Here is a 26,762-nt window from a genome sequence, read left to right on the forward strand (position 1 = left end):
AGAGGCCAGGAAGCCGTGGCTCCGAGTTTTTTTGTGGTGTAAGCTGTGCCCCTGGACATGATGTGTGATTTGACAGTGAGTTTGGTTTGGCCCAATGCAAAAAGCGTGAGGATCCATGAGGATCCGTGCTTCAAAACCACGTTTTTGGGCCATGGTATGACCAGGAAGCCGTGGATCCGTGATTTTTGTGGTGCAGGCTGTGCCCCTGGCTATGACGTGTGATCTGACGGTGAGTTTGGGTTGGCCCAATGCAAAAAGCGTGAGGATCCATGAGGATCCGTGCTTCAAAACCACATCTTTGGGCCATGCCGTTGCCAGATAACCGTGGATCTGAGTTTTCTGTGGTGCAGGCTGTGCCCCAGGACATGATGTGTTATTTGACAGTGAATTTGCGGTGGCCGAATGCAAAAAGCGTTAGGATCCGTGAGGATCCGACGTTCAAAACCACTTTTTTGGGCCACGGTATGGCCAGGAAGCCATGGATCCATGACTTTTGTGGTGGATGCTGTGCCCCTGGCCATGATGTTTGATCTGATGGTGACTTTGGGCTGATCTAGTGCAAAAATAATGAGGATCCATGAGGATCCGTGCTTCGAAACCACGTTTTTGGTCCATGCCGTTGCCAGATAACCGTGGATCCAAGTTTTTTGTTGTGTTGGCTGTGCCCCTGGATATGATGTGTGATATGACAGTGAATTTGGGGTGGCCCAATGCAAAAAGCGTTAGGATCCGTGCGGATCCGACCTTCAAAACCACGTTTTTGGGCCATGCCGTTGCCAGATGACCGTGGATCTCAGTTTTTTGTGGTGGATGCTGTGCCCCTGGCCATGATGATTGATCTGATGGTGACTTTGGGCTGGTCTTGTGCAAAAATCATGAGGGTCCATGAGGATCCATGCTTCGGTACCACGTTTTTGGGCCACGGTATGGCCTGGCAGGCATGGATCCGAGTTTTTTGTGGTGTAGGCTGTGCCCCTGGCTATGATATGTGATTTGACAGTGGGTTTGGGCTGACATAGTGCAAAAAGCGTGAGGATCCATGAGGATCCGTGCTTGAAAACCACGTTTTTGGCCATGGAGTGGCCAGGAAGCCATGGATCCGTGATTTTTGTGGTGGATGCTGTGCCCCTGGCCATGATGATTGATCTGATGGTGACTTTGGGCTGGTCTTGTGCAAAAATCATGTGGATCCATGAGGATCCATGCTTCGGTACCACGTTTTTGGGCCACGGTATGGCCTGGCAGGCATGGATCCGAGTTTTTTGTGGTGTAGGCTGTGCCCCTGGCTATGATATGTGATTTGACAGTGGGTTTGGGTTGCCCCAATGCAAAAAGCGTGAGGATCCATGAGGATCCGTGCTTCAAAACCACGTTTTTGGGCCACAGTATGGCCAGGAAGCCGTGGATCCATGATTTTTGTGGTGGATGCTGTGCCCCTGGCCATGATGATTGATCTGATGGTGACTTTGGGCTGGTCTTGTGCAAAAATCATGAGGATCCATGAGGATCCGTGGTTCGGAACCACGTTTTTGGGCCACGGTATGGCCAGGAAGCCGTGGATCTGTTATTTTTGTGGTGGATGCTGTGCCCCTGGCCATGATGTTTGATCTGATGATGACTTTGGGCTGATCTTGTGCAAAAATCATGAGGATCCATGAGGATCCATGCTTCAAAACCAAGTTTTTGGGCCACGGTATGGCCAGGAAGCCATGGATCCGCGATTTTTGTGGTGGATGCTGTGCCCCTGGCCATGGTGTTTGATCTGATGGTGACTTTGGGCTGGTCTTGTGCAAAAATCATGAGGATCCATGAGGATCCATGCTTCGGTACCACGTTTTTGAGCCACGGTATGGCCCGGCAGGCGTGGATCTGAGTTTTTTGTGGTGGATGCTGTGCCCCTGGCCATGATGTTTGATCTGATGGTGACTTTGGGCTGGTCTTGTGCAAAAATCATGAGGATCCATGAGGATCCATGCTTCAAAACCATGTTTTTGGGCCACGGTATGGCCAGGAAGCCATGGATCCATGATTTTTGTGGTGGATGCTGTGCCCCTGGCCATGATGTTTGATCTGATGGTGACTTTGGGCTGGTCTTGTGCAAAAATCATGAGGATCCATGAGGATCCGTTCTTCAAAACCATGTTTTTGGGCCACGGAGTGGCCAGGAAGCCATGGATCCGTGATTTTCATGGTGCAGGCTGTGCCCCTGGACATGATGTGTGATTTAACGGTGCGTTTGGGTTGGCCCAATGCAAGAACTGTGAGGATCCGTGAGGATCCATGCTTCGAAACCACGTTTTTGGGCCATGGTGTGGCCAGGAAACCGTGGATCTGAGTTTTTTGTGGTGCAGACTGTGCTCCTGGCTATGATGTGTGATTTGACAGTGATTTTGGGTTGGCCCAATGCAAAAAGCGTTAGGATCCATGAGGATCCGTGGTTCGGAACCACGTTTTTGGGCCACGGTATGGCCAGGAAGCCGTGGATCCGTGATTTTTGTGGTGGATGCTGTGCCCCTGGCCATGTTGTTTGATCTGATGATGACTTTGGGCTGATCTTGTGCAAAAATCATGAGGATCCATGCTTCAAAACCACGTTTTTGGGCCACGGTATGGCCAGGCAGGCGTGGATCCGAGTTTTTTGTGGTGCAGGCTGTGCCCGTGGCTATGATATGTGATTTGATATTGAGTTTGTGTTGGCCCAATGCAAAAGCGTGAGGATCCATGAGGATCCGTGCTTCAAAACCACGTTTTTGGGCCACGGTATGGCCAGGAAGCCGTGGATCCGTGATTTTTGTGGTGGATGCTGTGCCCCTGGGAATGATGTGTGATTTGACGGTGAGTTTGGGTTGGCCCAATGCAAAAAGCGTGAGGATCCATGAGGATCCGTGCTTGAAAACCATGTTTTTGGGCCATGGAGTGGCCAGGAAGCCGTGGATCCGTGATTTTTGTGGTGCAGGCTGTGCCCCTGGACACGATGTGTGATTTGACAGTGAGTTTGGGTTGGCCCAATGCAAAAAGCGTGAGGATCCATGAGGATCTGTGCTTGAAAACCACGTTTTTGGGCCATGGAGTGGCCAGGAAGCCGTGGATCCGAGTTTTTTGTGGTGTAAGCTGTGCCCCTGCAAATCATGTGTGATTTGACAGTGACTTTGCGCTGATCTAGTGCAAAAAGCGTGAGGATCCATGAGGATCCATGCTTGAAAACCACGTTTTTGGGCCATGGAGTGGCCAGGAAGCCGTGGATCCGAGTTTTTTGTGTTGCATGCTGTGCTCCTGGCCATGATGTTTGATCTGATGGTGACTTTGGGCTGATATAGTGCAAAAATCATGAGGATCCATTAGGATCTGTGCTTCGGAACCACGTTTTTGGGCCACAGTATGGCCAGGCAGGAGTGGATCTGAGTTTTCTGTGGTGTAGGCTGTGCCCCTGGCTATGATGTGTGATTTGACAGTGACTTTGGGTTTCCCCAATGCAAAAAGTGTGAGGATCCATGAGGATCTGTTCTTGAAAACCACGTTTTTGGGCCACGGTATGGCCAGGAAGCCATGGACCTGTGATTTCTGTGGTGGATGCTGTGCCCCTGGCCATGATGTGTAATTTGACAGTGAGTTTGGGCTGATCTAGTACAAAAATCATTAGGATTCATGAGGATCCGTGTTTTTTAACCATGTTTTTGCGCCATTGCGGCACCACGAAACAGTGGATGCGTGATTTCTTTGGTTCCTCCTACAGATTAAGATGTGGTCTACAGTAGCATGGTGTTTTCATTTTGTTTCAATATAAAAATCATATGAATTCATGAGGATCCGTGCCTTGGATCCATGTTTTTGTGGTGCTGCAGCGCGGCAAAGTGTTGGATCCACGTTTTTTATAGTCCAGTTTGTAGGCGTGCCTTCTAGGTGTGATTTGACACTGCATTTGTTGGAATTATTTTTTTAAAAGTGGAGGATCCATGAGGATCCGTGTAGATCCGCCTTTTATGGAGACCCAGGAGGAACTAGCCAGGTGGCAAGACACTCAGGTTACCACCAACTCCTCCCTCAACCCCTCCTTTCTGTAATGTATGCATGATGTTTCTGGGGGTGGGCTTGACCTACAGGATGGGAATTTCAAAAGTTTTTATAAGACCTTGCACACTATTTTTCTGGGTCTTTCCTCTCTCTTGCAAGTGAGGGGAACACCCTGTTGCAACAGTTCAATAAAGGCCAAGCCTACAGGCTGCTGTTTTGCTCCAAGTTATCCTGGTTGGTGTCTTTGTTTTTGTCCAAGGGAGCCCTCGGATTTTTCCGGTAACACAAGTTTTATATTCTGCTGTTCAATTGGATTTCGTTTTCAAATTACAAAAAACAAGAAGAGCCCATTTTCTCTCTGGATATAGCCATCCTTGCCAGACAGCTCTCTGGACAAAATATTTTCCCCTGCAACTTGCGGGTGAAATAATCGCATCAGCTCCGATCACCCTTGGAATAGTCACTGAGAGACTGGATGCCCGTTTTAAATCTAGACGAAGTCACTGGAATTCAGGGCTGGCAAGGTCCAGGAGGTGTCGCACTGCGACCGGAAGTTGCGAGGCACCACGTGCTCGGCTTCTCTCTTTGGACGCGGCCCATAACGTGCTGGCGCTCGGGTTTCCCCCCCCCCGCCCCGGCCAGTCTCTGAGTACATCCGGGCACCTTCGCCCTCCCCTCTTCTCGCGATATTTGGCCGGTTCTTCCTACGTCGCGTCCCAAGATGGCGGCCCCCTGGTGGAGGGCGGCGGTGGCTGCTCGGCGGGGCCTTGAGGCGAGTCTGGGGGCGGTCAGGAAGTCGTTTTTTTGGGGGGGGGGCTGGAAGGGGCTTCACGCGCTACCGCGGAGGGTTCAGATGCCCCCACTCGGCCAAGAAGCTCCCCGCGTGTGACCTGGGGGGGCCGTCGCTGCCTCTCAGCCTACCTCGCAGGGTTGTTGTTGTGGGATTTATTGAGGATTTATTTATTGGGATTTATTGAGGGAAGTGGGGAGAGCCATGCGCGCCACCCTGAGGTCCTTGGAGGGGAAAAGGCGGGATATAAACGTGACAAATTACGTTTTAAGGGGCCTTCGCTTCAAAGCCTCCAACGAAGCCTGGAACAGGCGCGGGGAACCTTCACCATCAGGAAGTTCTTCCTGAAGTTCAGTCTAAATCTCTTGACCTTCAGTTCCGGCCCTTTGCCAACTTCATGTGCGTCAGGGGCAGCTAGGCTGGTGGCCGGCAGATGTTGGGCCACAACAGCCATCAGACCCAGCTAGGGATGGGGGAAAGTGTGGTCCAACAACCGCCACCATGAAGCTGACCTTTTGTTGTTGTCGTTTAGTCGCGTCTGACTCTTCATGACCCCATGGACCAGAGCACGCCAGCCACTCCTGTCTTCCACTGCCTCCCGCAGTTCGGTCAAACTCATGCTGGTAGCTTTGAGAACACCGTCCAACCTCTCGTCCTCTGTCGTCCCCTCCTTGTGCCCTCCATCTTTCCCAGCATCAGGGTCTTTTCCAGGGAGTCTTCTCTTCTCATGAGGGAGCCAAAGTCTTGGAGCCTCAGCTTCACGATCTGTCCTTCCAGTGAGCACTCAGGGCTGATTACCTTCAGAATGGATGCGTTTGATCTTCTTGCAGTCCATGGGACTCTCAAGAGTCTTCTCCAGCACCATAATTCAAAAGCATCAATTCTTCGGCGATCAGCCTTCTTTATGGCCCAGCTCTCACTTCCATACATCACTACTGGGAAAACCATAGCTTTAACTATACGGACCTTTGTTGGCAAGGTAATGTCTCTGCTTTTTAAGATGCTGTCTAGACATAAAGGTGACCTTTATGTCTCCTAATTGTCTCTCTATGTTGCACATGCCCAATGCCTTCCACATTTCCTCATAGCACCTTCACCACCTTTGTTCCTCCTCTCCTGGGCATGTCCCACTTTGTCAACATCATCCTTAAACTGTGTGTGGCCCAGAACTGGGCACTCCAGGTGAGACCTGTCCAAAGGAGAGCAGAACTTTGGAGAGCCAGTGTGGTGTAGTGGTTAAGAGCGGTAGTCTCGTAATCTGGGGAACTGGGTTCGCTTCCCCGCTCCTCCACATGCAGCTGCTGGGTGACCTTGGGCTAGTCACACTTCTCTGAAGTCTCTCAGCCCCACTCACCTCACAGAGTGTTTGTTGTGGGGGAGGAAGGGAAAGGAGAATGTTAGCCACTTTGAGACTCCTGAAGGGGAGTGAAAGGCGGGATATCAAATCCAAACTCTTCTCACAGTCTAGATGCTGTATGATTTCTGGTGGTACAACTTAGAATTGCATTAGCCTTTTTTTTTTAATTAATTTTTATTAGTTTCAATTCATTATACAACACCAAACATTAAGACAACAGAAAAGACAGAACAAAAAAAAAAGAGAAAAAAGACAACAAAAAAAGGAACATTGCATAACATAAAACACCAACAGGTTAAACTTACAATAACTAAATAAATAAATCACACAACAATAATTGACTTCCCTTCAACTTGGTTTCGGAATATGTTACAAAGGGTTTTCTATCTGCAGTTTCGTTTTCTTAAAACTCTTTACGTCGCAGGCGTTAGTTACATCAAGCCTACTGTGATTTTTAAATTTTTTGCATCTGTTTCAATATATGTCATAAATTTATTCCACTCATTATTAAACTTTGTACCTTTTTGGTTTCTTATTTTCTGTGTCATTTTTGCCAATTCTATATATTCAAATAATTTAGATTGCCACTCATTTATAGTTGGGATTTTTGATGTCTTCCAGTTTTGTGCAATTAGTGTTCTAGCGGCCACTGTTGCATATTGGAAAAGTGTTTGGTCTTCCTTTTTAATTTCTTCTCCAATTATCCCCAAAAGGAAGGCCTCGGGTTTTTTTTGTGAAGGTATATTTAAATATTTTTTTTAATTCATTGTAAATTATTTCCTAAAATTTTCTAATTACTTCACAGGACCACCACATGTGGTAAAAATTGCCTTCCTTAATCTTACATTTCCAGCATAATTTGTCTCCGGTTTTGTACATTTTTTCTAATTTTACAGGCGTGATGTACCACCTGTACATCATTTTTTCCATGTTCTCTCTAAGTGTTGTGCATGCCGAGAATTTCATACCTTTGTTCCAAAGTTTCTTCCACTTATCAAACTCTATGTTGTATCCAAAGTCTATCGCCCATTTCACCATTACTTCTTTTATTTCTTCATCTTTGGTGTCCCATTCAAGCAGTTGGCTGTACATTTTTGATAGGAGTTTTGATTTGTTTTCTAATATTTCTACCTGGAATCTGGATTTTTTTTCGTTCATGCCAATCTTTTTATCTTCAGTCCATAAAGCATTGATTTGATGAAATTGGATCCAGCCTGTCAGTTTATTCTTTATCTCTTCATATGGCCTAATCTTCCATCCATTTTCTGTTTTTACTAGCAAATCTTCATAAGTCCATCTTTCTCCTTCAGTATTTATTTTTTTTATTGTTAGGATATCGATTGGTGATATTAGCCTTTTTAGCTACTCCACAGTGCACTCCTGATTCCTGTTTAGTTTGTGTTCTACTAAGACCCCTAGTTCCTTTTCAAACGTGCTCCTGCTAAGCCAGGTGTCACTCATCCTGTTCTTCTCCTGTCAGGATAAATCTTGCGTCCTTCTCCTGCCTTCAAAGGTATTCACTACCCCTCACAGTCTGGTGTCTTCTGCAGCTTTAATGAGCATCCTCCATCTAAGTCATAGAGGAATATGTTCAACTATGCCAGGCCCAGAATGGAACCCTGTGGCATCCAACTTGCCTGTTCTCTCCAGGAGCCACTCTTTGGTACAGTCCATCACCTAAAAATAGCCTGTATTGTCTAGCCCACATGCAAGCAGCTTCCAGTGCTTCTGGAAGATGAAGTTGTCAGCCAGGCATCAGGAATTTTAGATTCAGCAAAGCTTGCCTTACGGTATATATCAGGATAGTTGAAATCTCTTCTTTGAAAATGTGTTCATCTGGCTGTAATAGCTCAGTCGGTAGAGCATGAGACTTTAAATCTCAGGGTCCTTGAACAGAAGCCCTACGTTGGATAAAAGATTCCTGCATTTCAGACAGTTGGACTAGATGACCCAGGGTGTCCTATGATTCTAGATCTAGGAAGGCATCATTCAAGTCTTCTTTTGGGCATGACAATCTGCAGCATGCTCCCACAAAGATGTAGCTGTTATTTCCCTCTTTATAAAAAAATTTACCCAAGTGTTTAGGTTTGTAGATTTCTTCATTCGTGTATACATCCTTTTAATGATCTGTTCTTTTAAAATAATCTAAGCCCTTTGGTTCCTCCATTCCATTCATGAATCTCATTCCATCAGGTTTCATTAATCGCTATTGAGCAGCATTGCTTTCCTGTCTTAAGATTTTGAGTCCATCCTCTCTATTTCCTGTACAATTCAAACCTTTCCACCATCTCTGTAGCCAGTCCCTTAATTCTAGTTTTCTTCTCTCTCTTTTTGAGGACATAACCTTCTTGGAGGCTATGAGTGCTGCCAAAATTGTTAGTTCTTGATAACTAAATGGCACCTCTTTGTTCAGAGGCAACAGCATCTCTGAGTAGTGGGAGCTAGAGACCTAGAAAGTGTGGTGTGTCCTTGTGTCACCTGTACTACAAGGAAGCTGTTGAGCTAACCTAAAAATATGTATAGAGGTGCTTGGTTTGGTTCTCCATTGTGTCAGATGAGTACCTGATTGTCATTCTGTTTTCAGGCCTTTGTAGGGAGTCCTGGCAATACTTCTTGGCACCTCTGTGCAAGGCGGGATTTCCGGACCAGTGTTGCCTGCTGTAAGGTAAGAGCCTGAGAGATCCAAAAGATACTTGGGTGGCTGCTGTCCTGGGAATGCTGTGGAGCACTCTGCCTTTTTGCAGGAAAGACTTTTTTCCCCCCTTTTAGGGCCAGGGTTTCAAATGGGGTTCTCTGACTTTGCTTGCTGCAGAAAGCTAACCACATACCATGCTAAAAGGTGTTGGGAGCACCTTTCATTTTATCTGCAGAGGGATTTTTCTGTATGAATTAGGTCCCCTCACATTTAGGCCAGGGACCCGAGTGGCGCTGTGTGTTAAACCACAGAGCCTAGGACTTGCCGATCAGAAGGTCAGCGGTTCGAATCCCCACGACGGGGTGAGCTCTCGTTGCTCGGTCCCTGCTCCTGCCAACCTAGCGGTTCGAAAGCACGTCAAAGTGCAAGTAGATAAATAGGTACCGCCCCGGTGGGAAGGTAAACGGCGTTTCCATGTGCTGCTGTGGTTCGCCAGAAGCAGCTTAGTCATGCTGGCCGCATGACCCGGAAGCTGTATGCCGGCTCCCTCAGCCAATAAAGCGAGATGAGTGCCGCAACCCCAGAGTCGGTCACGACTGGACCTAATGGTCAGGAGTCCCTTTACCTTTCCTTTTAGGCCAGTGAGGGGCCCTGAGCATGCCACAGCTGAGTTGGGTTCAAGGCGCCTCTACCCTCCATTCCTGTCAGGACCTTTCAATAGAAAGGCTAGGTAAGGAAGGGGATCATAATCAGCACCACAGCATTCAAGCAGGGGTGGGGGGGGTTGGGTCTTCTTTCCCCAAGAGTCTTCTTTCTCTTGTATAAATGTTCCTTGTACAGCAATCTGCATTAGAAAAAAACCACTCCCTTTGGTGCCAAATCCAGAGTCAAAGGTCCTTGTGGATGTATTGTAAATCACCCAGAGGGCTGTGAGGCTCTGCCCACCCCTGGCTTCCTGTGTATTGTGGCACTGCAGGCAAGGGCAAGATGCCTTCCATTATTATAAAGATGGCATAGGATTCTCCTGTGCGCACACATGCTGTTTGTGTGAGAGAGTTAAACACCTCCTGCAACACTTCTCTTGCAGAACCGAGCAGCTCGGGTTCGTGTTGGGAAAGGAGACAAGCCCGTAACCTATGAGGAAGCCCATCCACCCCATTTCATTGCACACCGCAAGGGCTGGCTCTCCCAGCACACAAGTGAGTTGGGGGGCAGTGGGGGGGGGGAGGGAATGGGCTGTTCTGACACTTGTATTTGGAAAAGGTGGAGATGTACAAGTGGTCTGCCGCCACTCCTTCCTGGAAGGTTTTGGGTTTGGGGCTGTTGTCATCAAACAGGGCCGAGGACACTATTGTTGGGGAAAGGAGGTCACTCCTGACATCTTCCACACTGCTTGTGTCTTGAAAAGAGAAACTCATTTGGTGTTCTTGCCTGCAATGGGTGGTTTTCTTGGCAGGTATAGATACTCCCTTGGCACTTGTTATGAGCTGCATACAAAGTTCTTCCAAACCTGGCCTCCTTGGAAGGGTACTCAGTCACTTTGATTTGATTTAATATTTGTAATTCTGCTTTTCCAGCAACAGATGCTGAGCTCAAAGCAGCTCACAACAACCACAAGAGCCTTAAATCACAAACATACATTGCAGTCACGATCATATTTGAACACAGCAGCATATAAATAAAGCAAAAAGACAACCACCAATATTAATGCAATTCAATAAAGGCATAATAATTCCCCCTGGAATTGACCTAGGCTGTGAGCCATGTCCTCATTGGCTCGGCCATTTTGCCACCCAGTGAAAGTTGTGAACCAAAGGGCTGGTTGAAACCACCAGCGCTAGCTATGACCCTCCTGAATGCAGAGCACAGCGAGGATGGTGCTCCCTGATACAAAAAGTCAGTGTAGTATAGTGGTTAGAGTGTTAGACCTGGGAGACCAGGGTTTGAATTCCCACTCAGCCATGAAGCCCACTGGGTGATGTTGGGCTAGTCACTCACACTCGCCTAACCTACCTCACAGTAAGGATGAAATGGGGAGGATGAGAACTATGTATACCACCTTGAGCTCCTTGGAGGAAAAAGTGGGATAGAAATACAATAATTAATGAATTAATGACCTACCCCCACTTCCCCTTGTGTTGTTGCCCACCCTGTAGGTAACCTGAGTGGCGAGGGAGGGGCAGCTGAACGCTCTGTGGAGGATGTCTTCATCCGCAAGTTAATCTACGGCACCTTCCATGGCTGCCTGGCCAGCGATATTGTGTTGAAGCGCCGTGCCAACACGCTGATAATCTGCGCCATTTTCCTGCAGAAGCTGCGGCCTTCCAAGTTCTACTTCCTGATTGGCTACACAGAGACGTTGCTCTCCTTCCTGTACAAGTGCCCTGTCAAAATGGAAGTGCAGACGGTTCGTGAGAAGGTGGTCTACAAGTATATTTAGTTCTGGCCGTCCCTGCTGGGGAGAGCTTGTCTTTGAGCCAAGACCCAGCTGGGCCTTCTGCTTCTTGAGCCAGGAGCAGGAGCCTTCCAGCCAGGGACTTCAGAGGAAGTTAGGGGGACCTGCAAACTTCTGCTTGGTAGCCACCTTGTAAGGAAGACACTCAGTTTGCTTGTGAAGGCTAGAGAATGACTGAGCCCTGGACTCTTGCTGTGAAAGGAGTTGGGGTTTTGGGTTTTTTTTGTTGAAATCCAAACAAAGAATGTTTGTGCCCCTTATTCGTGGCTCTTTCCAGATCTGTTTTCCTGGACTCTCGACTTATATGCCAGGAGCATCCCAGAAGCTGTTGACATCCATTGGGCTTAGCCCTGCTCCAGGCAGGGGATTGAAGTATCTTTGTGGCTATAGCAGCCTTGGTGCAGAAACTGCTCAAAGCATCCCCTCCTATATGGCAGCCTCTTTGCGGTGGTCCTGCAGGTTTCCGTTTGGTGCCAATTACAGAATCTTAGGGACGTGGGTGGCACTGTGGGTTAAACCACAGAGCCTAGGACTTGCTGATCAGAAGATTGGCGGTTCGAATCCCTGTGATGGGGTGAGCTCCCGTTGCTCGGTCCCTGCTCGTGCCAACATAGCAGTTTGAAAGCATGTCAAAGTGCAAGTAGATAAATAGGTAGCACTCCGTCGGGAAGGTAAACGGCGTTTCCGTGCGCTTCTCTGGTTCGCCAGAAGTGGCTTAGTCATGCTGGCCACATGACCCGGAAGCTGTACGCCGGCTTCCTCAGCCAGTAAAGCAAGATGAGCGCCGCAGCCCCAGAGTCGGCCACGATTGGACCTAATGGTCAGGGGTCCCTTTACCTTTACAGAATACCTGGTTCACACAGGCAGTGGGTGGCAGTGCATTCCTTCTGCAGGGGATAACTTTACTGTTCAGAGAACTAGGCCGCTTTTCTTTGGGAGAAGAAAAGGCCAAGGAATAAACCCTACACAAATCTGAAGCGGAGTTCCTAAGACGGTTTTATGGCACCTTGTACGCCTCCTTCCGGCAACTCCTGCAGCCAAGCTGGTGCCAAATGTACTGCTCTGCTTTCCTTTGGACCACATCAGTGAGGCTGAGGGGGGTGGTCTTGTCATCTGGACAGCCCAGGACCTCCATACACACTTGCACCCTGGAGAGGTCCCCCCCACCCTGCTCTTCTGATAGATGGGTTGTGGACCTTGTCCTTTGTCATCAGTGAGGGTGACATCACTCTTTGCTTGGGGCCACTCATACTTGTGCAGCCAGCACCCAGCTAGCACCAACACAGCAGAGAATTGTACTTTCCCAGCACAGATACAGGAAATGTAAATTCCCTGGAGCAGAATAAGGCAGCTGGGTCCTGGGCAGCAAATGAGTAATAACTGTCTTTGATGCGCTATAAAGCAATTGTCCTTGGCTCTCCTCCGTAAAAGAGAGGGAGAACGGTCTGGATTATGCCATCACTTTTGTGCTGGAGTGGTAAATAGGGCAAGTGCCCAGCCACTGACCTTGTTAAAAATTAGGGAGCCAAAAGAGTGATGCAAGCAGTTGGCTTCTAGGCCCACATCACACAAGCCGGCTGCCTGTTTTCTGTGCTGGGTGTGGTGAAAGAGAGGCTTCTTCCTCCCTTCCCAGCTGACAGCTGGGGGAGGGGGGAGGCGGCATTTTGAGGGGGGGGGGTTAGACCTCACCTACTTCGTGCTTTTTCCACTGCACCTACTGGCTGTGGATACTCCTGGGGGCATCCTCTCCTCACAATAAAGAAGGTCATAGAATCATAGGAAAGTTGGAAGGGACCCATGAGCTATCTAATAGAACCCCTTGCAAGCAAGAACTACAGCCAAAGCATCACTCTCACATGGCCTTCCAACCTCTGTTTAAAAACCTCCAGTGAAGGGTAGTCCACCATCACTTAAGGTTTTCGGTTCCACTGTCAAGCTGTTCTTAACGTCAGAAAGTTTTTCTTAATGTTTAGTCAGAATTTCTTTTTTTTTTTAAATGATATTTATTAGAAGTTTAAAGATTACAGAGAAAAGAGAAGGAGAAAACAACAAAAAATTTAACAAAACATGCATTACAATACATAAAAAATACATTAAAAAAAATAAAAATACAACAATAACAATAAAAAACACACATCCAATATTCCATCTCTTTATCTTTCATTTACTTGTTTCATTGACTTCCTCACACCTCCCTTTTTGTATTCTAGTTTAGTTATTTGTTTCAGCAAATTCTTTCCATCTTTCTCAATTTTTATTGGGTAATTTATCTTAGCAGTCTAACTTATTAATTAACTCAGCAAATCCTTTCCATCTTTCACTATATTCTGTTGTTCAGTTTACCTTAATTTATTTTAACCTTATCTTACCATAAAATACCTTAAAGCTTAAAATTTAGTACTTATTTATACATAACTCCTTATATCATTTCTACTAAAGCCAAATAGTTTCATTCCAACATTTTTCCTAATACTCGTTAATTTTACACTAATTCCCAAAATAAATTTTTAAAAACTTTCTTCCAATCTTCCTCCAACGTCTCTTCTTCCTGGTCTCGGGTTGTGTCAGTCCTTACTGTCCATTCCATCTAGTCCATCAACCTGGTATTCCTTTTATTATAATTTATCTAGTCCATCAACCAGAATTTCTTTTATTATAATTTGTATCCATTGGCTTGGGTCCTCCTCTCTGGAGCAGCGGAAAGCAATCTTGCTCGGTCTTCCATGTGACAGCCCTTTAGATACAGTGGTACCTCTGGTTAAGTACTTAATTCGTTCCAGAGGTCCATTCTTAACCTGAAACTGTTCTTAACCTGAAGCACCACTTTAGCTAATGGGGCCTCCTGCTGCTGCTGCGCCGCTACCGCGTGATTTCTGTTCTCATCCTGAAGCAAAGTTCTTAACCCGAGGTATTATTTCTCGGTTAGCAGAGTCTGCAACCTGAAGCGTATGTAACCTGAAGTGTATGTAACCCGAGATACCACTGTATTTGAAGAGGCCCATCAGATCTTATCTTGTCACTCCTGCCATAATGATACCTCCCTGCTGCCATATCCAGGAGGCAGGTCGCTCTGTGCATGCTCAGAAGCTCTTGTGCATTATTTGATAGGTTTGTGGGCGGAGCCCTGACTCTGCCAAGGGATCCAGGGATCCGTGCCTGAGCTTGAGTTGCATGTGGTGCATGAGCCCCGATTGGATGTGGGTCAATGGAGGGCCTTGAATATGAGCTACACACTCTTTTGGCCTCTGTTTCTCCACCATCTCAACAGCTGCCCTCAGTGACTGGCCAGGCTGGGTGCCAATGGAGGGCAGGTGGCAGCCAGGAAACTGGCTTGAGGCAGTTGCAGAGAGTCAATCATTGACAGGTGGGCAAGTGCGGAAGCTGGTCACTCTTGGCATGGGCTTCCTTGGCTCGAACACTAAGCAAGCTCTCTCCCTCCCCTGCGGGCCGCCCTAAGATGAGGCCAAGACCTAGCAGCTGTGCTTGTGCAACTCTGCTTGTGCAACTCTGCTTGCCCTCTTTCTTCCTTCCTTCCTTCCTGGAAACAGGCTGGTTGGCCAGGGAGGGAGCTGGCATACCTGGACAGAGAGCACGTGGAGGGAGTCAGGCTGACTGCAGCCCTATGGCTGTCAAAAGCTCACCTCCAAAAGCAGGAGGGTCTGCCAACCAGCACTGAAGCATTCACAAACATTCATTTTGGAACAGGGAAATGGTTCAGATGAATGCATGATTCCAGATCTGTGGATGGAGGAGGTTTGGATCAGCCGAGGAAGCCTGAACGGCCACTTGCTCATTGTGCTTTGGTTCAGTCTGTGGCGACTGATATTCCTAAAAGTGGGGTGGGGGGCACCACCAGCGTCCTCCCGCCCTGGTGGATTACAGGCCTGGCAACAAATTGTTCCTCTCAGAGGAGTGCTCCACTTCCGTGGACAATTTTCTCAGGCCTGGGTGGGAACTTTCTCAGCAGAGTAAGGGGAACTCAGCAAATTTGTAACCAGCTCCCCCCCCCCCGCAAGAAAATACACATTTAGGTTACCTGTACATAATAGCATAGCCATAGGCGCTGACTCCTAGGGGCCAAGACACTTCCCCCCCATGTAGTTTTTGAGGGAGCCAGCCCCCTCAATTTTTGGATGGTGTTCAGCTCTGCTCCCTAGTTCCTCGTGACAGGTCTGGACATTGTGCACCATCGTGTCAGCCCCACTCCCCCCCAAATCCTGTGGAGAAGCTGGTCCTCTGAGCATAGCATAGGTAAAGGTAAAGGGACCCCTGACCATTGGTCCAGCCGTGGCCGACTCTGGGGTTGTGGCGCTCAGCTCGCTTTATTGGCCGAGGGAGCCGGCGTACAGCTTCCGGGTCATGTGGCCACCAAGACTAAGCCGCTTCTGGCGAACCAGAGCAGCGCACGGAAATGCCGTTTACCTTCCCGCCGGAGCGGTACCTATTTATCTACTTGCACTTTGATATGCTTTTGAACTGCTAGGTTGGCAGGAGCATAACATAGAAGCTGCCTTAATACTGAATCAAACCATTTGTCCATCTGTACTGACCAACAGCTGCTCTCCAGGGTTTCAGGCAGAAGTGACCTGACTCAGTCAAGCTCAGTGTTTCCCACATTGGCCTTTGGTGACTCTCACCCCAAAGTTTGAGGCAGGGGACACGCCCAGCTCCACTGGGAGATTCCGTTTGGGATGGAAGCTGGGACCTGTATGCCAAGCTGGTCCTCTCCCACTGATCCATGCCTTTGCGCATGTAAGCAGACCCTTGCCCACAGTGGGGTATTTTTGCGCTTCCTCCTCTGCATGTCCTGCGGTGTGCAGGGACATTTTTGACTTTCAAGATGCTGAGACTGCAGTCCAAAGCCTGCTCATTAACGTCAATGAGATCCGCATCCTCTGCAGCCCACTAACTGCATTAGACCAGTTTAGGAAAGCCAGGGGTGCTTGAGCCCCCTGTTAGTCCCGCTGCTTCTCTTTTTGCCTCCCTCCTGGCGGAGTAATCTGATGTTTGGCAAATCATGGGTACCCACAAACTCAAATAGGGGGAATTTGAAGAAGAGCCCAGTACCAGCTGGGTCAGGCTAATGGGGGCCCATCTAGACTAGCATCCTTTTCTCACAACAGCCACCCAGGTCCCCAATGGAAAGTCGGCCACAAACAACAGGAGCACAGAAGCAACCCCGCCCCCAGCAACTGGCATTCAAAAGCATACCACCTCTCATCTTCCAGGACAAGGTCTGCAAGCAGTGGGTTGTTGGAGCGGTTGTGTATGGATAATTATCTTGGCTTTAGGTGGGTTGCCTGGCTTCCGCTGAACAGAAGTAACTCTGGCACCTTTGGATTTCCTCGAATGATGCCCAGCTTCTGACCTCACAGAGGTGGAAGCCTGTCAAGCGAATTGGCCAATGTGTACAGGAGAGGTCAAAAGCAGTGCCAAAGGAGGCCCTGTGTTGCTTGCAATGATTTCTCAGCTGCCAGTGGGAGCTCATCCCTGTGGCAAAATTGGCAGGCCCTCTTTGTTGTAGGGGGCGGGGGAATAGAATCGGAACTACAGAGTTGGAAAGGACCCAGAGTCATCTAGTTCAACCCCCTGCGAGGCAGGAATCACAGCTCTTTGAGACCCACTGATGTGTGTTACAAACTTAGAACATGAGTCCATATCCTGAATATCATTGTTAGAGTAAGCAAATCTTTTATCCTGAGCATGTGCTCTTGCTTAAGAGGGTACAAATATCCATCTAGAGCAGGCTTTTAAAACACACACACAAATTCCAGCAGGCACAAGGCAGTCCAACAACAAATTTTGCTTTGGCTTACTGGGCTTCTGATCAAAACATAAGCTTACCAGATTCTGCAGGAATTCAGATTGCAAGGGCCACAATTTGATGTGCACATGGGGCTGCTTACTTTCTTTTATTCCATAACCAGCAGCACTCCTTCCAATACAGCATGGCTGTCACAGGAGGCAGAACTGAAATTCACAGGTCTGCAACCCAGAACTGAACTAGAGGAACTCAAGAACAAACCACACATGGTATGGAAGCACCACGACTGCATATTGCAATACTGTATTCTGTTTTCAAAAGCAACCCACTGGAAGAGACAATTTGGATCCTGGTCATGCTGCGGGGTAGCAGGGGAAGCAGCCTAACCTCTGTGCCACAGCTCTGGCCAAAATCCTCTCCCAACCCAGACCTCTTAAAACTGTACTTTTCCTCCTACACATGTTATAGCAGTTGGCAAGGGAAGAGGATTTGCGTTGGGGCAAATGGTTAGATCAGGGGCCAGCAAACTTTTTCAGCAGGGGGCCAGTCCACAGTCCCTCAGACCTTGTGGGGGGGCCGGACTATATTTAATTTTTTTGGGGGGGAGAACAAATTCCTATGCCCCACAAATAACCCAGAGATGCATTTTAAATAAAAGCACACTTTCTGCTCATGTAAAAACACCAGGCAGGCTCCACAAATAACTCAAAGATTCATTTTAAATAAAAGGACACATTCAATTCATGTAAATACACACTGATTCCCGAGAAGGTGATTGGCCCCCAGGCCTTAGGTTGCCTAGCCCTGGGTTAGATCGTCCTTCCAATCCAAACTTGCTCCCTCCGGTGGCTGCTTTTCTGAAAAAGACTGAACTTGTAGTTTGGCCCCAGGCATTCAAATAAGGCTGCCAACAAGTTTTTCCTTCCTTTCTTCCATGGAACTTGCTTTGAATATGATGCAACCCCCCCCCAAAAAAGATATTTTTATCATCGTTTGCAAAGAGGGGAGAGCCAAGCAAATGTTCCACTGGCTGCTAGTGCTGTTCTGCTGCAATCTTATCACTGCATAGATGTTTGTTCTACTTTATCTTTTAAAAATAGCACTGTATTGTTTTATAGTAGCGTGTTAAAATGTAACCTGCTCTAAGATCATCAAGATGTAAACAGAAGAAACTAATAAATAAACAAACCCATTTCCCTTACTGACAAAGGAATTTGTGTCAAGCTTCCTCATGAACCATATTTTCGAAATGTTCAGTGGTCTCACGAAAAGTCCTCTGTAGATGCTCTTTGGCATGAGAACAGAGCCCATCCAGCCCAGCATCGTATTCTCACAGTGGCCTGTGGGAAGAAGAAGAAGAAGAGTTTGGATTTGATATCCCGCTTTATCACTACCCTAAGGAGTCTCAAAGTGGCTAACAATCTCCTTTTCCCTTCCTCCCCCACAACAAACACTCTGTGAAGTGAGTGAGGCTGAGAGACTTCAGAGAGGTGTGACTAGCCCAAGGTCACCCAGCAGCTGCATGTGGAGGAGCAGGGAATCGAACCCAGTTCACCAGATTACGAGTCCACCGCTCTTAACCACTACACCACACTGGCTCCAGCTTGCATGCAGGACTCAAAGCACAATAACACTCTTTTCCTGTGGTCTCTTGCAACTGGTATTCAGAAGCATGCGCCTTAAGATTGCTTCCCTCCTCCCAGCAATATTTCATTGGGTGGCTGGTGCCTCTTCCTGCTTGGCAAACTATGGGAGCCCATGCAGAGAAAGGACAAGGTTGCAGAACATGCAAAGGCTAAGGTAGCTTCGGCGAGCCTCTTTGGTCTCTACTAGCCCTCTGGCCACTGGGTCATCCTCACCAGCCATGCTGGCTCAACTGGACATACTGCAGCGTCTGGAATGGTGGAACACAGAAGACCCAGGTTCACGTTTTGTCACTGGTTGGTCCAGGATGCAGATCCCATCCTGAGACTCCCAGGCTGGCCCAACAGGGCGTAAGAAAGCAGCCACCCTCCACACACGTCCCAAAACCCAATCCTCTCTTGCTTTTGAGCCTGGCAGGCCTCATGGTGTCTGATTCAGCTTTGGTGCATGAGCAGAGAGATTCAGGCTTTTTGGCCGTTGCTAGCCTCTCTGCACCTCGCTAAGCTCAGACTGTTTAAATGTCGGGTTACATCTAAATAAATTCAGTGTTTCCTGCATGATTCTTCTTGCCATTATGTGTGTGTTAAAAGCAACATTCTTTGAGGGTGAGAATCTTCACTCCAGGGCTTGTTATGCCAGGCACAGTGTTATTTTAAAATTGTGGTGTGGAAGAAGAAGCAAGAAGGTCAGGGGCGGTGGCATCTGAACGCACCATGTTTGACGTGCATTCACTGCTTGGTGTTCTGGAGGTGGGTGGCTAATAACCGCCATGATTTTGCTTTAAGTGGTGGTCCGATTCTGAATTCCAGTTCCTGGGAATCACCAGTGGGGAGGGTGCCATGTTTGCACTCATGTCCTGCTTGGGATGCGGGTGGCGCTGTGGGTTAAACCACAGAGCCTAGGACTTGCCGATCAGAAGGTCGGCGGTTCAAATCCCCGCGACGGGGTGAGCTCCCGTTGCTCGGTCCCTGCTCCTGCCAACCTAGCAGTTCGAAAGCACGTTGAAGTGCAAGTAGATAAATAGGTACCGCTCCGGCAGGAAGGTAAACGGCATTTCCGTACGCTGCTCTGGTTTCGCCAGAAGCGGCTTAGTCCTGCTGGCCACATGACCCGGAAGCTGTATGCCGGCTCCCTCGGCCAATAAAGCGAGATGAGCGCCGCAACCCCAGAGTCGGCCACGACTGGACCTAATGGTCAGGGGTCCCTTTACCTTTACTTCAGAGATTGTTAGCTGCTTTGAGACTCCTGCTTGTGGTCTTTCCACAGGGGCATCTAGCTGGCCATAGGTAGAAGAGGAAGTGGGCTAGATCCAGCAGGGTTCTTTTTCCATTTGTCTACTTGGTTATGTTTAGATAGGGATATGTCTCTTCTTTTTATTTAAAAAAAAATTAACAATTTCAACATAACAAATTATCAAAACAAATCATCTTCATTATTCCCCCCTTTTTGCCCTCCCACCTCCCCAGCAAACCCTCCCTCCCCCCTAGACTTCCCTCAGCTCCACTCTCTGATTTCTCAACTCATGTTATTCTCTGCATACTGTAAAATTGTAGACATCCTTGTATTATCTATCTACCATATTAAACCTCAATAAATTTGTGTATGTTTATTCAAAACCTGCCAAGGAGTCCAGTTCATTTTGTTGTCTTTTTAAACAATTTGTAAAAAGCTCCCATTCTTCTTTCAAATAACACCTGTCCTTATCTCGCAATTTGCGTGTCAATTTCGCCAGTTCTGCATAGTTCATCAATTTCTCTTGCCACTGTTCTTTTGTTGGGGTTTCCTCATTCTTCCATCCTTGTGCTATCAAGACTCTTGCCGCTGTTGTCGCATACATAAATAAGTTCTTTATTTTCCTTGGCAGGTCTTGTCCTACAATCCCTAACAAAAATGCTTCTGGTTTTTTTTTTTAAACAAATGTCATTTTAAACATTTTCTTCAACTCATTGTATATCATTTCCCAATTTTTTAAAATTTCTCTACATTTCCACCACAGGGATATGTCTCTTCCTAATGCCACAGCACACCTTGCTGTCAAAACGCTTAAATGTCCACAATTGCAAATTTGGGTGAGATCCAGGTCCCAGGTGTCTCGCCCAATAGATAAAAAAGAGCCATAAGAACATAGCAAGAGCTTGCTGGATCAGGCCAATCACCCATCTATTCCCACATCCTGTTCTAAAAGTGGCCAACCAGATGCGCTAAAACAAAACCTGCAAGCAGGACTTGAGCGTGAGAGCCCTCTCCCCTCCTGTGCTTTCAGAAGCATTGCTGCCTCCAGCTGTGGAGCAGAGCATAGCCATCCCCAGCGGAGAATGTGTGGCCGGTTCAGTTACACTGGGTGCAGAGATTTGTGTGGTGTAGTGGTTCAGAGCGGTGGACTCGTAATCTGGTGAACCGGGTTCGATTCCCCGCTCCTCCACATGCAGCTGCTGGGTGACCTTGGGCCAGTCACACTTCTCTGAAGTCTCTCAGCCTCACTCACCTCACAGAGTGTTTGTTGTGGGGGAGGAAGGGAAAGGAGATTGTTAGCTGCTTTGAGACTCCTTCGGGTAGTGATAAGGCAGGATATTAAATCCAAACTCTTCTTCTTCTTCTTGTGGGCACCGCAGCAGGCTCCACAGCTGTTATGTAGAATGGAAGGTGAGAGGCGGCGGGCGAATTTTGGCGTTGGAAAAGGGGTCTGCTGAAATTTGAGATCCCAAGGTCCACCACTGCTATCATGGCTAGTAGCCTTGATAACCCCCTCTATGAATTTGTCTAATCCTCTTTTAAAGCTACCTGAGCTACTGGGCATCACTGCCTCCTGTTGAAGGTAGTTCCATGGTTTAACTATGCACTGCCTGTAGAAGTCCTTTCTTTTATCTGTCTTGAATCTTCCAACAAAGTCAACAGGCAAGCTCCAAAAGGCAGTACAAATCCTGGTCATCAGCATTGCTCAATACACATACAGTGGTACCTTCAGGTTACAGACGCTTCAGGTTACAGACTCTGCTAGCCCAGAAATAGTACCTTGGGTTAAGAACTTTGCTTCAGGATGAGAACAGAAATCATGCTCCGGCAGCAGCAGCAGGAGGCCCCATTAGCTAAAGTGGTGCTTCAGATTAAGAACAGTTTCAGGTTAAGAACAGACCTCCGGAACGAATTAAGCACCATATTTTTCACTCTATAAGACGCACCAGACCATAAGACGCAGCTAGTTTTTGGAGGAGGAAAACAAGAAAAAAAATATTCTGAATCCCAAAAGCCAGAACAGCAAGAGGGATCTGGCTTCTGGGATAGCCGTGCAAAGCCTCTTCAGGGCAGCGGGATGAAGGCTCCCCCTAGAGCCGCACACCCTTTAAAGAGCACGTGGAGTGTGTGTGTGGCTCTTGGGGGCTTTTCCCCGAGGTGGAAAGACGCACACCCATTTCCCCTTACTTTTTAGGAGGGGAAAAGTGTGTCTTGTAGAGTGAAAAATACGGTACTTAACCCAAGGTACCACTGTAATGGAGAAAATAAAACAGCATTTATTAAACAGGGGGAAATTGCTTTTCCTTAAAAGGTCCCTTCCCACCTTTCCTCCAGTCACCCAGCTGCTAAATCTCTAGGCCACCCTGATCCTTAGAAACTGTAAACTGCAGGTGGTTAAAGCATAGCGTTCACTATGCAGGATTCTAGTTCAGCGGGTGGGAGCTGTTAGGGCACAGTCACTGCCTTCTGGCTGGTGGAAAACTCCCGAGAGAGCAATATGACACTCCTTTATCCTCCAGGCTTGGCCATTGGGTCTTGTTTATGCCTCATCCTTTTGGACTGTTGTTATCCTTGGAAAGAGCTCTCGTCTGAGGGCATGGAAGATCTGTGCCTCATGAGTTTTTCCCTCCAGGTTTATGCAATCATGGCTGACTGGAAAGCCACTCCTGCACTACAGCAGAAGAAAAGCAGGACAACAAACAACAACTGGGACATCTGCGGTATGCAAAAGTTTTAGGACTGTAGCAGAAAGCGAATTGGAGGCGAAGCAACCTGTCCCCTGCCGAAACTTTTGCAGGGGCCAAACAGTGCTGAAAGCGAGACTGCGTATAACCACCCGAACACCATCATGACCACAAGTCATCACGAGTGCACAGTAAACTTGCTGCACTTGTGTGACTCACCTGTTGACTACTTGCTCAACCCAACAAGGCACTAAGTTCAACACTCCTTGCCAGCTGGCTGGAGCACACAGTCCCACCTCAGGACCTTTCAAAGGTCAGAGCAGCTTCCGCCAATCCTGCTCCTCCCACCCAACCACTCTGGCCCTAGATCTTTGGATGTCAACACAGCCCAGTTGGGCCATTGGGTTCCTCAACTGAAAGTCTTTTATCTCTGTCTCACTCTCAGCTTTAGAAGCTAAAGGCTACTCAGGCAAGTCCTTCAGAGGCCCTATTAATACATCTATTTATTTGCTACATTTACATCTCACTTCCCTTCCACCAGAGACCTTGAGGTGACCCATGCTGGGTTCCCCTGTGGCCTCTTCCATTCAGCGAGGGGCTGATGAGGTTCCTCCAGGCTATGATTCAGTCTTCTGGATCCACGAGCACTTCCGGGTCCCAGAACTGGGTACTGAGAAGGATTATTTGATTCCCCCACCTCTCTCTCTCACACAGCAACATGTACAATCCATATAGTATTGTATAGCCAAGACTGCAGCATTAAGGAACCAAGAAAAAAGCTCAGGATCTGTTCAAATGATATACCTGATTGGGCACTGTACCCAAGTACCGTATTTGTCGCTCCATAAGTAGCACCTGAGCATAACACGCACCTAGTTTTTAGAGGGGGAATGCAAGGAAAAAAATATTTTTAAAGGGAGCGCTGAGCTGAGCCTGTATGCATCCCAGGCTCTGCTCAGCGCTCCCTTTCACAAGCCGTGTGGAGCGCTTGCAGGCTTTTCCCCTGGAGGGAGAAGGGCAATTCCCCCATCTCATAGAAAAGCCCGCAGTAGCCGCGTACCCTCTAAAGAGCGCACGGCTCCTGAGGGCTTTTCTATGAGGAGGGAGAAGAGACTGACTGGCCGCGTCAGTCCCTTCTCCCTCCTCATGGAAAAGCTTGCAAGAGCCGCGCGGAGCGTGTGTGTGGCTCTCGGGGGCTTTTCCCGCCTGCATTCACTCCATAAGACGCACACACATTTCCCCTTACTTTTTAGGAGGGAAAAAGTGCATCTTATGGAGCGAAAAATATGTTAAGTTTGTTACAAGGTACATGTCTAGCACTCATATCCTTACATACACTACCAAGAGCTTTAGGACCTTTTGCTAGAGTTATAGTGTGTGTTTGTTATGAAAATGTGTTTTCCCACTTAACCTTATCCCCAAAAGCTTACTCACACAGTTTCACTTATAGCAATTACCTGCGTAGGAGCATTCTCATCAGGAAACTAAGTGAAACTGTACTCCCCCCCCCTTTCCTCCCTCTTCTTCCTAATGCCTTAACAAATGAAACTGATCTGTAAAAAATGTTACTTGGAGAAAGAGAGAGAGAGAGAGAGAGAGAGAGAGAGAGAGAGAGAGATTGCACATACTTTTGTAAACCAAGAAAATCTTTAATAAAAACACATTTTTAAAAAAGTGAAACTGTACTCTCAGAAGCATATATATACATATAAATTTGATTGCCCTGGGCAAGATAAAGCAATAATAATAATAGTAGTAGTAGTAGTGTGTCAGGGAACTGCCATCGGAACGAGAGGAGGAGGCGAGGCTCCACGACGATGCTGGAGAGGGGCCAAGTAGGGAGAGAGGCAGGTCTCTTGTTGGGGAAGAAAATCAGCGCAACACCAGGGATGAAGGGGGGCCAATGGGGGAAGCAGAGAGCAGGCTCAGAGACTCTTCACTGGACACCAGCGGGGAGAGCACAGGTCCTCCGCTACCCACGCCCACCCTGCGCAGAAGACTTCTGCGCAGGGAGAGTAGGAGGAGACTGGGCGTCAAACAACTTTTATGTTGGAAAAGGTTGAAGAAACGCCCACTGTCGGATTCTGCCAGCGACTGAACAGCCACGAAGTGAAGGGCTGTCCAGCCAGGAAAGGTTTAACCAGGCCACCTAGCCAGGAGTGGCGGCAACTTACGCATGAGCAACCCCATATAACCATTACATAGTAGTAGTAGTAGTGATGAAATTGACAGCTTATATAAATGTTGCTTCAGAGAGCAAAGTTACAGTAGAAGCAGGCAGCAACTTGCACACTACAAACACAGCTTGATCTAAAGAGGACAAGGAGGTTCCTTGTCAAAAGCTTAGACAGAGAATGTGTGACGTTTGACACACTCATGCTAAAAGTACAGCAAGAAAGGGAGAGAGGAGCGGATACCTGAAGCAAAGCTGTCAGGACAGTCCTTCAGAGCACAGAGTGAAAAGGGGTCCATGTTGGAGCTGTTAGAGCTGACCAGCCATTGAAAATCATCATTTTACAGTGGTACCTCGGGTTACAGACGCTTCAGGTTACAGACTCTGCTAACCCAGAAATAGTACCTCGGGTTGAGAACTTTGCTTCAGGATGAGAACAGAAAGCGTGCTCTGGCGGCGCGGCGGCAGCGGGAGGCCCCATTAGCTAAAGCGGTGCTTCAGGTTAAGAACAGTTTCAGGTTAAGAACGGACCTCCGGGGTGCCACTGTATTTGTATGCCGCCTTTCCACAGTTAAAACAATGCTCAAGGCGGCTTACAATATGGAAAGATTTACATAATTACAAGTATAGCAAAGTAGTCATAATAATAATAATAATAATAATAATAATAATAATAATAATAATAATAATTTATTTATACATACCCTGCCCATCTGGCTGGGTTTCCCCAGCCACTCTGGGCGGTTTCCAACAAAACACTAAAATACAGTAACTTATTAAACATTAAAAGCTTTCCTAAAGAGGGCTGCCTTCAGATGTCTTCTAAAAGTCTGGTAGCTGTTGTTCTCTTTGACATCTGATGGGAGGCCGTTCCACAGGGCGGGTGCCACCACCGAGAAGGCCCTCTGCCTGGTTCCATGTAACTTGGCTTCTCGCAGCGAGGGAACCGCCAGAAGGCCCTCGGCGCTGGACCTCAGTGTCTGGACAGAACGATGGAGGTAAAAATAAACAAAACACATTAAAAACTACACAACCAAACTGAACAATTTCCACATAAAAATAAAGATACAAAAAGTTAATATCAGTAATATCAGTTAAAATCAGTAACAACAGCAAAAGCTTTCAACAAAACATCCCCCCAAATACCCCAGTCTTTGCTAGGCAGCCCCGCCCTGGGCCAGGTGGAGGAAGGCAGGAGCCAATGCTTTGGGCCAATGTTAGCTTATGGAGAAGGGAAGGGGGTCTTTTAGATGAGTAATTTGGTAAGAACACATTGATTATTCATTTCTTACAAGTTTGTGTCTGCCAGCTGCAGTGGTACCTCGGGTTAAGCACTTAATTCATTGTGGAGGTCCGTTCTTATCCTGAAACTGTTCTTAACCTGAGATACCACTTTAGCTAGTGGGGCCTCCTGCTGCCGCTGCGCAATTTCTGTTCTCATCCTGAAGCAAAGTTCTTAACCTGAGGTACTATTTCTGGGTTAGCAGAGTCTGTAACCTGAAGTGTCTGTAACCTGAAGTGTATGTAACCCGAGGTACCACTGTATTCTGCTTACCTGACTTTGTTGTTGTTGTTTAGTCATTTAGTCATGTCCGACTCTTCGTGACCCAATGGACCAGAGCACGCCAGGCACTCCTGTCTTCCACTGCCTCCCGCAGTTTGGTCAAACTTAGTTGTAAGCTGAAATAATATAATGCTAGTGAGAAACGAACTGGTGATCTTTGCTTGTTTCCTAAATTCTAAGTTGTTTTTACTATTGTCTATGTGGAACCCACTCCTTTTACAGGAGTGGCATATTAAACTTTGGTAACTCCAGATTACTGCAGTGTCTTAGATCAGGAAGCATTCCATTCCAGGCCTGTTCAGAATAAGGACTTGTACCAGGGTCAAGTCCCATGGACTGCAAGAAGATTAAACCTCTCCATTCTTAAGGAAATCAGCCCTGAGTGCTCACTGGAAGGAGAAGAAGAAGAGTTTGGATTTGATATCCCGCTTTATCACTACCCAAAGGAGTCT

General features: G+C 47.6%; 1 protein-coding gene across 1 annotated transcript; it reads left to right on the plus strand.

Annotated features, from left to right (window-relative positions):
* Positions 1–4,727: 4,727 nt before the first annotated feature.
* MRPS24 (mitochondrial ribosomal protein S24) lies at positions 4,728–11,508 on the plus strand. The gene is made up of 4 exons (XM_053401313.1): positions 4,728–4,783; positions 8,743–8,823; positions 9,881–9,992; positions 10,950–11,508. Exons 1-4 carry the CDS (start codon positions 4,733–4,735, stop codon positions 11,231–11,233), a joined length of 528 nt encoding a protein of 175 aa, XP_053257288.1. The 5' UTR covers positions 4,728–4,732; the 3' UTR covers positions 11,234–11,508.
* The last annotated feature ends 15,254 nt before the right edge of the window (positions 11,509–26,762 follow it).

Source organism: Podarcis raffonei, chromosome 8 (genome assembly GCF_027172205.1).
Source record: "Podarcis raffonei isolate rPodRaf1 chromosome 8, rPodRaf1.pri, whole genome shotgun sequence".
NCBI lineage: Eukaryota > Metazoa > Chordata > Lepidosauria > Squamata > Lacertidae > Podarcis > Podarcis raffonei.